Source organism: Mauremys mutica, chromosome 1 (assembly GCF_020497125.1).
Source record: "Mauremys mutica isolate MM-2020 ecotype Southern chromosome 1, ASM2049712v1, whole genome shotgun sequence".
In the NCBI taxonomy this organism is placed as follows: domain Eukaryota; kingdom Metazoa; phylum Chordata; order Testudines; family Geoemydidae; genus Mauremys; species Mauremys mutica.
Genome location: NC_059072.1, coordinates 243,607,364 through 243,624,121, shown reverse-complemented (window position 1 = coordinate 243,624,121; position 16,758 = coordinate 243,607,364). Strand labels below are relative to the sequence as shown.

Below are 16,758 nucleotides of genomic sequence, written 5' to 3'. Positions count from 1 at the left end.
CCAGATACAGAGAACAGGAGTGACCGAGATGTCACCAATGCCCAAGGCCCCTGCAATGGCAGAGAATTGATTAGGTGAGAGATGTCTAGATTATCCCAGCAGGTGAACCATGCCCCATGCTGCAGAGGAAGGCAAAATGCCCCAAGGTCCCTGCCAATTTGACCTGTGGGAAAATTTCTTTCTGACCCAAATCTGATGATGAGTTTGATCCTGAGCATGTGAGCAAGTTATGTGAGCCAGGCATCTAGGAAGGAGGATTCTCACCTCAGAGCACTCATCTGCCTTGTCTGGTTTCCTATCTCCAGCTGTGGCCAATCTCTGATGCTTCAGAGGAAGGTGGAAAATAAAACCCAAACAAACCCAGAACACATCTGGCCAATTGTGCACTGGGGAAAAAAAATTCCTTCCTGGCCCTTGAAGCCCTGAAACGTGAGATTTGGTTATAGGCATTGCCTTAGTGCAAAGCTGAAAGTGTTCTGAGCATATCAAGGGCTATATTGGCATTCCTGTTCTCCTCATGCTCCATGAAGAAAGGGGGAATTTATAGAACCACAGCTTCCAAGGCCACAAAGGAACACCATGATCCCCCACCCTGATCTCCCCCACTGCCTCCCGCTGACAGAGGCTGCAGAACTTCATCCAGAAGCCAGATGAAAGTATGTGTTATGAAATATGTCATGTCTTAAAGACTCCAAGTGATGGTGAGTCCCGTCCCTCCCCTGGTAAGCTGTTGCAATATTTAATTACCCTCACCATTGGGAAATCGTGTGTTATTTCAAGGTTGAATTTGTCTAACTTTAACTTCCAGCTGTAATCTTGTTAGGCCTTCTCAGCAAAGTTGAAAATCGACCACTCTCAGATCATTTTCCATGTGTGAATACCTGTGCATACAGCGATCAAGACACGTTTCTACTTTCTCTTCAGTAAGTTGAGCTCCTTAAGCCTCACATCAGAAGCCTTATTTTCTAGGCCCTGGACCATTCTTGGGGCCCTTCTTTGAACTCTCTTTAGTGTTTCCACAACCTTAATAATAATAATAAGAAAACCAGCTAACTCTTATATAGCACTATTTCCACCACTGAATCTCCAGGCACTTCACAAAGGAGGCCACTATCTTTATCCCCATTTTGCAGATGGGGAAACTGAGTGAGGTGAAGTGACTTGCATAAGGTCACCCCACAGGCCAGTGACAGATCTGGAAATAGAACCAAGATCTCAGTCCCAGTTCAGTGCTCTGTCTACTAGGCTACACTGCTTCCCTCTAAAGGGGAGTAGGGTGAACCATTCCTGGAAGCACTGCCATACCAGTGAGATGTGTGGAGTGGATGGAGCAAGCTCCTAGCCCATATTCTTGAAGTGTGGACCCCGGAACGGGATACAGTATTCCAGTAGCAGTCTCACCAATGCTGTGTACGAGTCAAGATCCCTTCCCTCCTTCTATTTGATGTTCCCCTTTTTGCCACACTATTGCTCTGAGAGCTCATGCTCAGGTGATTGTGAACAATGATCCTTAAGTCCTTCTCTGAGTCCCTGCTTTCAAGGACAGGCTACCAGCTTTAGAAAAACAAGGCTTACAACTTGATGAAGACGGGATACAGGATCCTTGAAGCTAACACCACCAGTTTCCTCTGTTATCTTTCAAGTGTGTGCTTGGATGTTCTTAAATCTGAGAAGTTATTGTGCTGCAACCCTGCACGGACCCCAGGGAATGTGAGAATATAATAAACATTCCACTACCCCCAGTATAAATGTATGTTAAGAATTAGTTTACATATAAATATTCTTACATTATTACAAAGCATTTCCATGTCTGTCACACCTGCATTTTGCACTCTCTTTGCAAGGAAATTGATGTATTAGTTTTTCCAGAGGATTTGGTAAAATAGTCTCTGGTTCCTTGCAACCCCATTGTCGCCCTTAAACATTCAAAAATCATAAGACAGGCAACCCCAAAATAATGAGATTTTCTTAAAAAACACAGCTTTTTCTTTTAATTTGCCTCCTGCTTTATAAGACTATAGGGCTGTTGTTTTCAAGCTTTCCTTTGCAGCCACAAGGGCTTGAAACTTTTTTTTTTAACTGTGAAAGCTGAAGTTCTCATACAGTAACATGATCCAGGTGCTGGGCCTTGAATTAAAAAATGCTAAATATTGTGAGACTCACAATAAAGTCATATGAGCTGGCAACTTTGCCACTGCCTTTGATTCCTAGGACCTCCAGATAAAAAAATATTAGGTAGAGAGAACTCATATCAAACACACACGTGCACACACACAATTCAACCCTCTTCACACACGCAGACACATCAGCCTCCCTCCCCTGACCCCCATGTGCACACACTCTCACCAACTCCAGCCAGGCATATACACCAGCCAGCACACCCCCACACCACTCCGTGCGCATTTCACTTTTCAAGTCAAAAGCTCTCCCAAATCAAATGGCCCTAAAGGATTATATTTGTAACTCCACTGTTCCAGCCTTTTACAAACCATCCCACACATCTGTTATGTCAGAAGGCTTTGACCTAATACTTTGTGAGCCGGACATATGGGAACATAGTTATATCATATCTATTTGTTTCTCTTAACCACTGTCACTCCTCTCTTCTTCCCCCTCCTCTTTCCAAAACTATATGATTTAAGAGTCCACTAGGAAATTAATCTCTGTTTTAACCTGTCATCTTTATTTCCATTAACAGATGCTTACCCCAATTCTGAAGTGGTCTACGTCTGGACTAATAGCACCGCTACATCTGTGGTGGTTGCAGAAGATGGTTCACGACTTAACCAGTATCATCTGATGGGACAGACTGTAGGAACTGAAAACATCAGTACCAGTACAGGTGTGGTAGAATGCATCTTTCCACCACACAGTTGCTAACAGGAAAAGGAGGTGCAGTGGGGAGATGTATACAGACTTCTGGCTATTTGGTGGGGGCACTAGGGAAATGCATATCAAGTCTTGGCAACTGTACAGTAGCACCTCAGAGTTACGAACAGCAGAGCAACAAACTGACCAGTCAACCACACACCTCATTGGAACCGGAAGTATGCCATCAGGCAGTAGTAGAGGCCAAAAACAAAAAAAGCAAATACAGTACAGTACTGTGTTAAACATAAACTACTAAAAATATTAAGAAAGCAACCTTTTTCTTCTGCAGAGTAAAGTTTCAAAGCTGTATTAGGTCAGTGTTCAGCTGCAAACTTTTGTAAACTTTTGAAAGAACAACTATAAGGTTTTATTCAGTTACGAACAGCACATATTTCAGAGCTATGAACAACCTCTGTTCCCAGAGTGTTCATCACTCTGAGGTCCTGCTGTATTTGCTGAAATCGCAGCACTATTGCTGGCTTATTTCCCTGCTGGAGGAGCAGCTCCAGGAGGCAAACACTGGCCACTCATTAGATCTGTACCAATCCTAGGTTTATAGTGATTTGCTTGATGAAACCATTTGGGGGAGGGGGGAAGAGGGAAGGTGGCAGCTGTTGCTGGGCTTTGCAGCGTGTCCTGGGTACCACGTGGCCAGAGAGGAGGTGCTAACCCCAAGGATTCCCATTTCCTCCGTAACTGGAAGTGGAGGCGCCAGATGTGGCAGCATTAGAGAGGCAAAGAAGCTTTAATCCCAGCCCAGCCACCCACGCGAGGCCCCCCTTCCCCGCCTCCTTCTGCTTAAGGCTTCCATGTCAGGGCAGCCCTATGCTCTGATGGGGGTGGGGGTGGGGAAGACCTGGGAGGGTGAAGCCAGACCAACCCTGACAGTTACATGGGTTCCGCAGCACAGAGGCTTTAACAAGTTATATAATATACTTGTCTTGAGAGAATTAATGAAGTAGAGTCTAAGGGCTCCTATGATTGCAACCAAAAATATCCTGTCTTTAAACAAAGCCATCCCCTCTCCCTGTGGCTTCATTCACAGGGGGCTTTTAGTATGCAGATTTGAACAATGCTCTGGCAGAAATTAACACTAGTAAAGCACTGAGACATATTTATTGTGAGGACCTGGCACCTCCTATCACTGGCTAAAAATGACAGGCTCTGAGGTCTAATTTGAGACCCTGAGGAGAAGGTGTAAACCAGATTGGTAACCTGGGCTATCCTTGGAAGGGATATTTAGGACACTTTATCATGTGCACAATCTGCTCCCCCGCACACACACACAATCACAAAGGTTGGTAGGATTAAGGAATGAAGGTTCTTAAAGCTCTCTGTTCAAAATTAAACAAACAAACAGTTCTGTGGAAGGTGGGACCCACTCTGAGCCCAGCTGGGCTTACTGTTTACTCTTCAAACAATCCCAAAGCAAAGACAACCTTGTTCTGCATAGTACAAGGCAACCACAAAGCAAAGTTATGCTCCACTTCCCTGCAAAAGTTCTAATCATTCCCAACCCCTTCAATATCCATAAAACAGTTGCTAAATAAGCCAAAAGAATCAGCATCCAGGATACGCATGTAGAAATAATCACAGTCGTTACCCTAATAGCAAAGAGCCCCCTGGGGAAAGCAAGCTGCCTCCCACTAAAGAACAAAAACATGTTTCCTTACCAGTTCACCATCATAGCTGCATTGTTTTCTGCAATGAATGGCAGTTCCCCTCTTGCTTTCAAAACTGCCAAGAAAAAGATCCAGAGGATGTATGGGAGCATCTCCTAGAAACTCGCCCTGATCTCGGGAGAAAGAAAACAATCCAAAGCAGGCAGTGAGTGCTCCAGGGTGTCAGTTCTGGGCCACTTTCAAGTCTCCGCTTTCCCGTGGAAGGCACCTTGCACTCCTCAACCTAAGGAAACAGCAGAATCCTAGGAGGGATCAAAAAGTTCGTGCACAGAAATCACGTCCCTTCCCTAAGATTGAGGCTAATAAATTACGGTTTTCCAACGTCAAGAATTTTTTTAATGTCCCAGGTTGCATCTGGGCAGGCTGGATTCTGATTGCAGGGTGGATCACAAAGAGCAAGACACAGATTGTAACCAGGGATTAGCAAAATACAAAAATCCGATTTTACACAGGGAAAGCATCAGTCAGTGATGGATTTTCTGGACTTCATCAAGCTCGCAGTAGGCTTGTAATCAGGGTTACTTGTGATCGGATGTTTAAGACATTTCTCCTTTGTACAGAATTGTTGAACGCCAGGGTAGGGTGTGGGGGGGGGGAGGGGAAATACTTCACAAATCCAACAGTTTGTATCTTCTGGATATATTTTGGCCACATGTCAAACTACACAACCCCTCCAATTGCACGGGGGAAAATGTTTGGGTATATACAAATTTTACACACCTTTTATGCTGTTGCTTCAAGCAGATGCTTTTTAGAAAGAGGTAAAATCTGCATCTCCACCAGTCTTACTGGATCCTACTGATTTTTGCACCCAGCTCCCCAAGTTCTGCCTGAAGAAAGAAGATACTCGGCTAGTTAGATTGCACCAAAAAAATCTTGGAATCTGGCACATTTTAACACTGGCATGCTGCAAAAACCCTGATCCTGCTAATCTTGGCACTCGAGCCCCCAAATTCTACTAGCTACATAGAGAATACGGCTGCCACAAAAAAATTCCCCATATAACAGTGTTGCAAAAAACCAGTACCAAGCCCCAATACTTCCACTTCCTACATAAAGAACACATCAAACCACTTATATGTATCAAAATATTCCTGTACTGCCTACACAGAGAAGATATTCAGAACAAATAAAGAGAGAACAAGTCCAGCCACTTGTGTTGCACCAAAGATCTTGCATTTTTGCACATTGCAGCACCACAGCACTACAAAAACCCAGACCCCAAACACAGATCCTGCTGGATCTTGCCAATTTTTGCAGTCAAGCCCCAAATTCCAATATCTAAATACAGAACACAGCCAGCTGCTCCACCTATACCAAAAAATTAACAGACCCTGGTGTATCCTGAGCCAAGTATGGTCTGGTGCAACAATGATACAATAACACAGATCTGACATACCTGAATTCTGCCAGAACCTGCCATTTTTTTTCACCCCAGGCCTCAGCCTACAAGTGTAGCCACCATTCCACCACTGGTAAAACGGACCTTGATGTATCCAGCCTAATAGCATATGAAAAACACATATCTGGTGTCTGGATTCTACTGGAGCCTGCCGTTTTTTAGCCATATTCTTTCTCCAAAATTCTATTGTCTAAATTATTTTTTTTTAATGTAGCAACTTCTAATCCATCAAAAAATCTAAGCCAATGTTTCCTAAAGGATGGGCTGCGTCGTGGAAAGGATGTGAATGGATCATGGGATCGGTGTGGAGAAGAGGCCCGGGGGAGGGGGGGGCGGTTGGAGAGTTAGCCTGCCCAGCACTTACGCGACACAAGTGGCTTCTGTCCCACAGGACTGAGCCCAGCAACCCTCCTTTGGGTGTTGTGACCTGGTACACGGGTCACAGTGCCACTCAAGTTTGGCCTGGCTGCTCCTCCGTCATGACAGAGGAGCGGTCAGGCCATACTGAATGGTGCTGCAAGGGATGGCATAGGTCAAACCTGAGTATCACTGACACCAAATGGGCAGGTTGCAATGCCACTCATTCAAATATGTCCCAGCCGCCCCTCCATCATGACAGAGAGATGCTGTGACCTCGTGTGCCAGGTTGCAACTCCCAGAGCAAGGAGTTAGGCCCAGCCCTGCAAGAAAGGAGTCATCACTGTGGGGTGAGTGCAGGGAAAACTCTTCAAATACCAGCCCCCGACACCTGAGGGCATTCACTCTGCACCTCTCCGGGAGTAGGGTTGTGGTGCCAGGGTAGAGGATGCTGCTGAGGATGGTTAGTAGCCCCTCGGCAGGGTGAGGAGGTGATGGTGGAGGAGACACTGGCCTATTATTTCCCCCCCAAAAAAATTTGGATCCTGGATGGGTCATAAAAAAAAGACAAAATGCAATTGTTTGGATGCCTTACTAAAACATTTGGGAACCACTGATGTAGACCCTCTGCAACTTGGCACAGCTGCAGCACAAAGTCCCATAGCCAGCACTTGGATCCAGCTATATCAGCTCAGTTTTCACTCTAAGGCCAAAAATTCTACCAGCTAAGTACAGAAGAAATGCAGCAGCTCCGTTTCTTCTTCTTTATTAATTATTTCTCTTGATTATTGATGTTGAGAATGGCATCTGTACAAACATGCAACAAAAATTAATTCCTGTCCCTCAGAGCTTGAGTCTAAGAGGGAAATCCTGGCCCTACTGAAGTCACGGAGAGTTTTGCCATTGACTTCAGTGTGGCCAGAATTTCACTCTGAGGGTATGTCTACACTACGAAATTAGGTTGAATTTATAGAAGTCGGTTTTTTATAAAATTGTTTTTATACAGTCGATTGTGCATGTCCCCCCACAAAATGCTCTAAGTGCATTAAGTCGGCGGACTGCATCCACAGTATCAAGGCTAGTGTCAACTTCCAGAGCATTGCACTGTGGGTAGCTATCCCACAGTTCCCGCAGTCTCCACAGCCCACTGGAATTCTGGGTTGAGATCCCAATGCCTGATGGGGCAAAAACAGTGTTGCGAGTGGTTCTGGGTACATGTCGTCAGCCCCCCCCCCCCCCCCCCCCGTGAAAGCAACGGCAGACAATCGTTTCGTGCCTTTTTTCCCGGGTTACCTGAGCAGATGCCATACCGCGGCAAGCATGGAGCCCGCTCAGCTCACCGTCACCGTACGTCTCCTGGGTGCTGGCAGACGTGGGACTGCATTGCTACACAGCAGCAGCTCATTGCCTTTTGGCAGCAGATGGTGCATTACAATTGGTAGCCATCCTCGTCATACTCCTGGGTGCGCTTTTAACTGACCTCGGTGAGATCGGTCAGGGGCGCCTGGGCAGACATGGGAGTGACTCAACCAGGTCATTCCCATCTTCTGCCAAGCATCCAGGAGATGATGATGGCTAGCAGTTGTACTGCACCGTCTTCTGGCTAGCAGCCAGGAGATGATGATGGCAAGCAATTGTAATGCAGCATCTTCTGCCGAGCACGCAGGAGATGATGATGGCTTGCAGTCGTACTGCACTGTCTGCTGCCAGCCTAAGATGTAAAAGATAGTTGGAATGGATCAAAACAAGAAATTGACCCGATTTGTTTTGTGAAATCAATGGCTTGCTAAACCCAGGGTTTTGAGTTCAGTCCTTGAGGGGGGCATTCTGTGTGACAGTTGTTTGTGTTTCTCCTTGATGCAAAGCCACTCCTTTTGTTGATTTTAATTCCCTGTAAGCCATGTCATCAGTCGCCCCTCCCTCCGTCAGAGCAATGGCAGACAATTGTTTCACGCCTTTTTTCAGCGCAGAACCAGAAGCTGCAAAAGCAAAACCAGGCGAGGAGGCGACGGCAGAACAGTGACGAGAGTGATGAGGACATAGACATGGACATAGACTTCTCACAAAGTACGGGTCGGGCAATGTGCCCCGGCAATGTGCACATCATGCTGATGAGCTCTACATGAGCTCTGCATGGTCACCTGTGCTGATCAGCTCGCCATGCTGGCCAAACAGGAAATGAAATTCAAAAGTTTGTGGGCCTTTTCCTGTCTATCTGGCCAGTGCATCTGAGTTGAGAGTGCTGTCCAGAGCAGTCACAATGGAGCACTCTGGGATAGCTCCTGGAGGCCAATACCGTCAAATTGCGTCCACACTACTCCAAATTCGACCCGGCAAGGCCTATTTCAGCGCTAATCCACTCCTCAGAGGTGGAGTAAAGAAATCGATTTAAAGAGCCCTTTAATTAAAAAAAAAAGGGGGCTTCGTCGTGTGGACAGGTCCAGGCTTAAATCGAGGTAACACTGCTAAATTCGACCTAAAATCGTAGTGTAGACCAGACCTAAGTATAATGCTAGAGGCAACAGGTGGATACAATAAATGGCTACAAGGTAACAATGAGACAATACCAGTCAGCATAATAAGTAGTGGTCACAGAGCACCAGCTTCCCCCCGCCCCAAGTTGAGTTTTTTGCAGGCATTGTGGCTGGAGAGAAAATGCAAATTTCATGGGGAGCTTCCGCCATGTGTAAGAGCAGTGTGAAAGAGTGTACTCTCCCTTTAAGAGACAAGCTGGAGCCAGCAGCTGCCCCCTACCCCACCCCAATCCCCTTAAGCTGGTAATGTGAACCTACTGCTACCCCAACCTGGGGAAATGAAGGTGGGGCATACTTGCAGTGCCACACTGAACCACAAGGGGAAATGGGGGGATAACCCACACCTTTACAGGCAGCATGGGGGAAAGTGCAGAGGTATTTATTGGAAAACTGAACAATGGGAAAAGCTGGAATCATTGGTGGAATGGACATGGGGAGACCAAAGTCTCAATACTGTGTACAAAATGGCAGGTAGGATGTAAATCAGTCATGACTGGCCTTACAAATGAAAACAAGTACTTTGGGTTTTGTAATTTGTAATTAAAAAAAAAGAGCAGACTTCTGTGCATCCTTGCTGAATAGCACTGTAAACACAATTATCCAGCCTGCTGCTTCCTACCAGTGTTTGTCTCCCCTTTCCCTCTTCCTCAAGCCATACTGTCAAAATAGACAACTCTATTTGACTGCTCTTAGTTGACCCAGGAAAATCCAGGCTCCAATACATCCCAGTGCAGTAGCAGCTTAAAAACCATGTAGCTGGTATGCAGACACCTGCTGGATCCAGCCCATCTGTGGCCCCATCCACAAACTAATCCTGCTAAATAGAGAGCACATACAGCCAGGTGTAGAGCACATACCAGGTGTGGGATTATCACAAACCAATGTGTACAGGAAATTTTCCAGTTATAGGGATATGCTACCTGATTTTACAGCAGACCTTCTCCCAGCCCCTTTCCCCAGTACCCTTCCAGGATCCTTTTCACATGAAGATGAGAAGCCAGAAGAGAGCCCTTCTCTGGGCACAAGGATTGAGGCACTCTTTCAGGTGGATGGGTTCTGAGCTTTTAGGGGTTTATAGGTCAAAGTCAAGACCTTAAACTTATCTGGAAAGCCATAAGCAGCCAGTGCAGATCAGGGAGCACTGATTGTATGTGCTCAAAGAGAGCTGCTCTGCTTACCAGGCAAGTCACCACATTCAGCATCGGTTTCAATTACTGGGTGGCTTTAAAGGGTTGCCACATGTAGAGTACATCACAGGAGTCTTAGAGAGAGTGTATAGGAGCAGAAAACAGCACTAGATGGGCAGCTGCATGAAGAGAAGCCAGGCAGGCGTCTTAAATTGGACCGCTCTTCTCCTGCCCCCACAAGGGGGAGAGTCTTTCTACACCAGGGGCAGCAGTGTGACAGTTTCCCCACTGCTCTTTCCCTCCAGACTCCGCTGGCCTCTTCCAGTTACTATAACCACTTCCTCACAGGGCCCATTAGAGACAGAGGCAGCCTTTACACTTCAGAGCCTTTACACCTCAGAGCCTTTACACCTCAGAGTAGTATCAGCAGTCACAGAGAGCCGGAACTATTGTGCCCCCACAGCCTCATACCCCACTGAGAGCTTACACAAACTGGGGTTAGATCCCAGATCCGTGATATGGCAGGTCCACATCTCAGGCTTGGTCTACACTACACAGCTTTGCCAGCGTTGTTCTGTTGGTCAGGTGTGTGAAGAGGTGTGAGCCCTGACTTACATAGCTGTGCTGGCAGAAGTCCCTTGGGTAGATGCAGTTGTATCAGCAAAACTGTCCTTTTGCTGATACAGCTTATTTTGCACAGAGGGGCTGGAATAAATTATACTGGTGCAAAGCACAGTTTTGCTGATATAAGCTGTATCCACACTAAGAGCATTTTGGCAGCACAGCATACCAGTATAGCTATACTAGCAAAGCCATAGCCAATTAACCACACTCTCTCACAAATAATCTGCCAAATCTAACAACTCAGCTGTGCTGTCTGTAAAATATGGCCATACATGTACATGTAACCTAGCTTTACTGTCTTACACATCCTCCTTTAGAGGCTGGTCTGCAGAGGATAGCAATCATTGCATGCTACCAAATATTCTATTCGTAGTTAGTCCTTTAGCTCAAGTGGTAAAGGTCTATGCTGCACCTGTCTCTGAAGAAAATACGTTTTGGAGTTGTGGCCAAAAATGCCAGGATCTGGCAGAATTCAGCAATTTTATCACATGATTATACCAATCTGTATCAGAATAAGAGTGGCTATACTTGTTCTCTATTTAGAGGGTAAAATTGTAAGTGTGGAGCAAATATTAGCTGGATCAAATTGTAGGATGTGTGTGTGTGCAAATTACACACCAGAGTGTGTCAGGATCTTGCTTTTTCTGATGGAGTAGGAGGTCAACAATGTTCTATATTTCAATAGAGGGATTTGTGCTTTGGGAGGCCAAAAATTGCCTGGATCCAGTATGATCCAGGTGCCATATACAGGATTTTGCAGCAGTCTTGTGCCAGGACTGGTCAGGTTCTAGATTTGTCTGGCATATTAGGAGAGAAGCTATGGACTGTCTGTTTTTGCAGTGCATTTTGGAGGCTTGAGTCCAAACATCAGCAGGATCTGATAGGTCCCAGGGATGGCACAGGGTTGGATGCAAAGACTTCTGGAATGTATCGGTGCAGTCAGAGCAGCTGGATGTGTTCTCTGTGTAGACGATGGAATTTGGAGTCTTGTGAGACAAAATGAGAAGGATCCAGCTTGATCTGTCTCAGGATTGTCACACAGAGGCAAAATAGACACCAGTAACAACTTCACTGGTAAAATAAAAAAATATATAAAATATAAAAGTGGCTCCAACACTTAGTAAAGACATGTAGCTATAGTCTTCGCACAGGGCCACCTAGTGACTAAACATTGTAACACAGTTTAAACTTTCCATCATCTCTCCCTCTTTATTTTTTTCTTTTCTGCATTTTAACAATTTCTAAAACTTTTTTTTTCAAACTTAATTTTCTCAACATACATATGTCTGTTACTCATCTCCACATCAGACTGTTTTTTCAACTCTATGGCCAGAATGGGTAACACTTGGTGACTAGGCTGACCTGTCTCCTAGTTCTGCACGTGCACTTTGTAGCATTTTCTCAGTGGATTGTTCAATCTTTGGAACAAACTGAAGACGTTACGGTGTCCGTTGAACTCTCCATGGTCTGTCTCAATAGTGTATAATCAGGGCGAGGTATTCTTTTCCTTTACAACAGCTGGAGTTCTCCATCCTTCTCCTCTATCCACTTTGACACAAACAGGCAATTCTCTGACTGACATCAGTTATAAAAGCGTTCATAAGCTCTTTTTGCTCGTTGATCTGACTTGATCTACTTTTTTTCAGGTCTGGCCATGCTGGGGCTAGATTGTTTTCCAGGGTTGGAACAGTCCTGAGTTGCCTCCGCATCAGGAGCTGGGTAGGACTATAGCCAGTAGCTACTAATAGTAGTGACTTGTTGCTCAGCAGAGCAAGGAATGAATCTTCCTGCTTCAATATTTTCTTGGATGTCTGTACAGCCCTCTCAGACTCTCCATTTGCTTCTGGGTAATGTGGGCTGCTAGCGATCATTCAAAACCACATTTGGTTTGGAATGACTGAAGTTCAGTTGTGGTGAATTGTGGTGTGTGGTCTGTCACTAGTTGTTCTGGAATACCAAAATTGGTGAATGTGCTTTTTAATTTCTCGATAACACTACAACTTGTATCTTTTGAATATATTATTTCAATATATCTAGAAAAATAATCCGCTACAACTAGGTAATGATGTCCTACATTTGCACAAATCTGGTGTTAGCATTTTCCAGGGTCTGTCTGGTAGAGGTGTTGTTATTTGAGTCTCTTTGCACACATGTATCTGTAAAAGTTCTCACATGCACATTCACTTGCCAGGAATTCCTTTTCAATTTCTGCATATCATTTTTCTTCTTCTGTAAGTGTATGAGGGCAGAATGCAATTGGTTTCCATTCAGATCCATGTAGATGCAATAATGCACCACCAAGGCCATAGCTACTGATATCTGCACTGACCATTGTAGAATTTAACTACCCCAGTTCTAAAGATAAATTCTTTGCTCTTTTGAAGGCAGTCTCCTGATTTGGGCTCCATAGTCAGGAAGTATTGGACCTTAGTTGTTCATTCAGTGGTTTTGTCACTGTAGAAAAGTCTTGCAGCTATCAACCACGATAGTTTACCATCTCCAGTATGTGTCTCAGTTTTGGTACATTTGTTGGTGCATTCAGTTCTCTAATTACTTTTACTTTCTCGGGGATAGGACTAATTCCATCTTTGTTTATTAACTGCTCTAAAAATTCACATTGGAAAAGACACTTTTCTTTATTTAGCTTGAATCAGGACTCACTGGTTTAGATCAGGACTTCACTGAAGATTTTGTTATGTTCTTCCACTGATGTGTTGCACCTAAAAAGGACTACTCCATTTATGTTCTCTCATAGCTCTGCCATCTTTCTTGGGAAATTTTCAGGAACGTTGGTAATCCTGAAATGGAATCTTTGAAAGCAAAATGTCTCAAATGGTGAAATGAATGGAGTCAGTTTAGCTCTTTCTCTCTGGCTAAATGAAATTGCCAGTTTTTGTGCATTTACAGCATTTGCCTCCTTTATTTAAACAATCACCTCTGGTATTGTGATCTTTCCCACATTTTGTGCATCTAGTCTGAGAAGTGTTTATATTTTGCCTAGGGCTTACCCCACGTTGCCTTTGAGGATTGATTACAATTGCTTTTTGCAGCTGTGCTATATCTCCTATTGTGATTCTATTTGTAAGTCACTTCCTCTAGGTTTCTTTCTGGTGGTCACTGGCCTCTATTTGGATTTTTAATACTCTCCAATTGTCTTGCTATTTCTACTGCTGTGTGAAGGTTTAAATCTTCCCTCATTTGCAGTTTCTCTGTCAGTCCCTCTGTCTCTGATGTGCTCTTCCATTTTGTCTTCAATATCAGTTTTCTACCATGTCATACAAGCCTCTTATAAACGATTCCACAGACTCCCCAGGTTTTTGGACATGCTGGTAGAAACGAGCTCACTCATCAGTCACATTACACGGAGGTGTAAACTGATCATCAAGAACAGCTAGCACCACAATGGGGCTCTCCTCTCCAAAGGCAAAGGATTTAAAGATGGGTTCAGCTTCCCTGCCCATAGCATAGACTCATAGGAACACAACTGTACCAGGCCCTTCTCCTCCTGGAGTTTAGTTGAGATGCAAAACCCGTAAATCGATCCTTCCAGTCAGTCCAGTCTGCTCCATCAAAGCTGAAGCTCTCTGGAGCATGAAATTTAAGCACTTTGACAAAATTCTGCCATTTATATTGTTTTTCTTCAGAAACCATGTCAGATTAGTCAGCCAGAGATAGAGGGAAAATGGATACTAGCAACAGCTACAACTTTATTGTAAAAAAAGAATGTATACTGTCTTCAGTGCTAGGTAAAGGTAGGCTGCAGTAGTCTTCACACACCACCGCCTACTGACAAACTGTTATAATGCAGCTCAAACTTTCCATCATAATCTATGTCTGAGATCTAGGATTTTGCAGTGCTCTGGTGCTAGAGCATGCCAAATTATGTGGTGCTCTAGGAGTGGTGGAAAGTATTCTGTGATAGTGGGGTGGAGTGTCAGTGGGATCCATATTCTAGATCCAGGTTTTTGCAGTGCTGCATCACTGGAACATGCCATAGTTTAGACATGTTCAGTGCAGTAGGAGGGTCTGGTCATATTTCCTTAGTAGAAATCTGGAGGTTTGGCTGCAAAAATGGTCAGGATCAGGTTGGATCCTAGTACCAGATCTTGTTTTTTTGCAGCATTGTACTGCTGGAATGTGCTGGTTCTGTACCTATTTGATGCACTAGGACCAGTAGGGTTTATTCTTTATTTTGGTGGTGGAATTTGGGGCCCAGGACTCAAAGTTTGGCTGGATCTAACAGAATTCATGTCACCTATCCACATTTCTGCATCCTTGTGGCATTGGAACATGCCAGGTTCTGGACCTTTTTAATGCAGTAGGAGCAGTTCATTGTGTTGTATAATTATGCAGTCACATTCTGGAGATGTGGGTGCAAACATCAGCAGGATGTATGTTCCGGATCCTGTTTCTTCCAGCCTTGCAGAGCTAGGCTGCATGGAAGACAAGACATTTCTGGTGCAGTGGAAATGGCTGAGTGTATTCTTTCAGTTGGTGATGGAATTTGAGGATTTGGGCACAGAAATAAGCAGTATCCAACAGTTTCAGGCATGGTCTGACTTTTTCCCACCACTGCATTTTTCTCCTTCTAGGTGAATACACTATTATGACAGCACATTTTCACTTGAAAAGAAAGATTGGTTATTTTGTCATCCAGACGTACCTTCCATGCGTTATGACCGTGATCTTATCACAAGTGTCCTTTTGGCTAAACAGAGAGTCTGTTCCTGCTAGAACTGTCTTCGGTGAGTATTTCACTCCTTTGTGGTGGTTATGAAAGGATTGTCTTACTCAAAGGGGTGACTTTGTGTAAGGAAATAATAGTTTACTACTATGACTTATTTCTAGTCCAGGTGATTTCTGTTTACGGTGACCAGACAGCAAGTGTGAAAAATCGGGACTGGGGGTAGGGGTAATAGGAGCCCATATTAAAAAAGCCCCAAATATTGGGACTGTCCCTATAAAATCAGGACATCTGGTCACCTTATTTCTGTTCCCCCCACTTCTGAACCAGTTTAAACCATAGGCTCTCTTCCTACCATGTTTCCAAGTCCTTTGGCTCAGTTCTGATGAAAATTACACAAGAATTAAATGAGGATAGGTGCGGAAAGAGGGAAGAAGAAATTAAATCTGTGTGTTTTTATTGTAATGCAGGAGGGGTTAATACATACCCGAGAAACAGCAATGAAAACACTGTTTTCTCTTCAAATGTTTTAGTGTGTCTGTTGTGACGGGTTGGATCACAGAAACCCCTGGGAGCTGCCACCTGATGTGCCAAGACTACTTCTATCATAGATTCATAGAGTCTAGGACTGGAAGGACCTCGAGAGGTTATCAAGTCCAGTCCCCTGCCCTCATTACAGGACCAAATACCGTCCCGGATAGACATTTATCTAACCTACTCTTAAATATCTCCAGAGATGGAGATTCCACAGCCTCCCTAGGCAATTTATTCCAGTGTGTTCCAAGAGTGCAAAAATCAGTTTTGTACAAAAGACAGTTTTCCCACTAGTAGCAGGGAGCCAAATCTTGCTATTGATTTTTATTCAGAACTCTCCACTGACATCAGTCAGGCATTTTGCTTTAAAATCAGTGGTATGAGACACCACAGAGACTACCTCTCATGATGCCAAAGGAGTGGGGACCTAATTCCACTCTGTTACACCTGTTTAAATCCAGTGATATCAGTGGAATTTTTGGATTGACAGAGGTGTAACTGACAGTAGAATTTACTCCTTTGAGTGGAATCAGTAACAATTTTGTTATTAATTTCAGTGGCAGCAGGATCAGATACCTACAATGGCTGGAAATGAATTATTGAAAATAATTTATGTTGGTTGGTTTTTTTATCTCCAAATACTGAAATCTTGCCTTATTACTGCAGTTACTGCTAATTAATTTAGTTATTCAGATCCTAATGAAGTGATTTCCAAGTTTCTTTTTACTACTTCTGATAATCTGCATTGTTAGGTTGTTCTACAAAGTTCATGCTCTATATTGGCTGAAATCCAGAAGGAAAAAGATTATAGGATTTACATAGATCTTTTTACAAACATACCCCTGCAAGTATTAGAAAGTCCGAAGATTACATTAATTCCTCAGTACATGGATAGCAGATTTTGTAACGTACTTCTTTATAAATGAGGGCTGCTATAAACGTA

At 44.2% G+C, this 16,758-nt stretch overlaps 1 protein-coding gene across 2 annotated transcripts in view; it reads left to right on the top strand.

Annotated features, from left to right (window-relative positions):
• Positions 1 to 16,758, top strand: part of GABRA5 (gamma-aminobutyric acid type A receptor subunit alpha5) — a 92,703-nt gene that overhangs the window by 73,185 nt on the left and 2,760 nt on the right. For both annotated transcript variants that reach the window (XM_045005088.1, XM_045005097.1), the window contains exons 7-8: positions 2,699 to 2,842; positions 15,190 to 15,342. In XM_045005088.1, the coding sequence (XP_044861023.1) occupies positions 2,699 to 2,842; positions 15,190 to 15,342 (297 nt within the window). The remainder of the gene's footprint in view (positions 1 to 2,698; positions 2,843 to 15,189; positions 15,343 to 16,758) is intronic.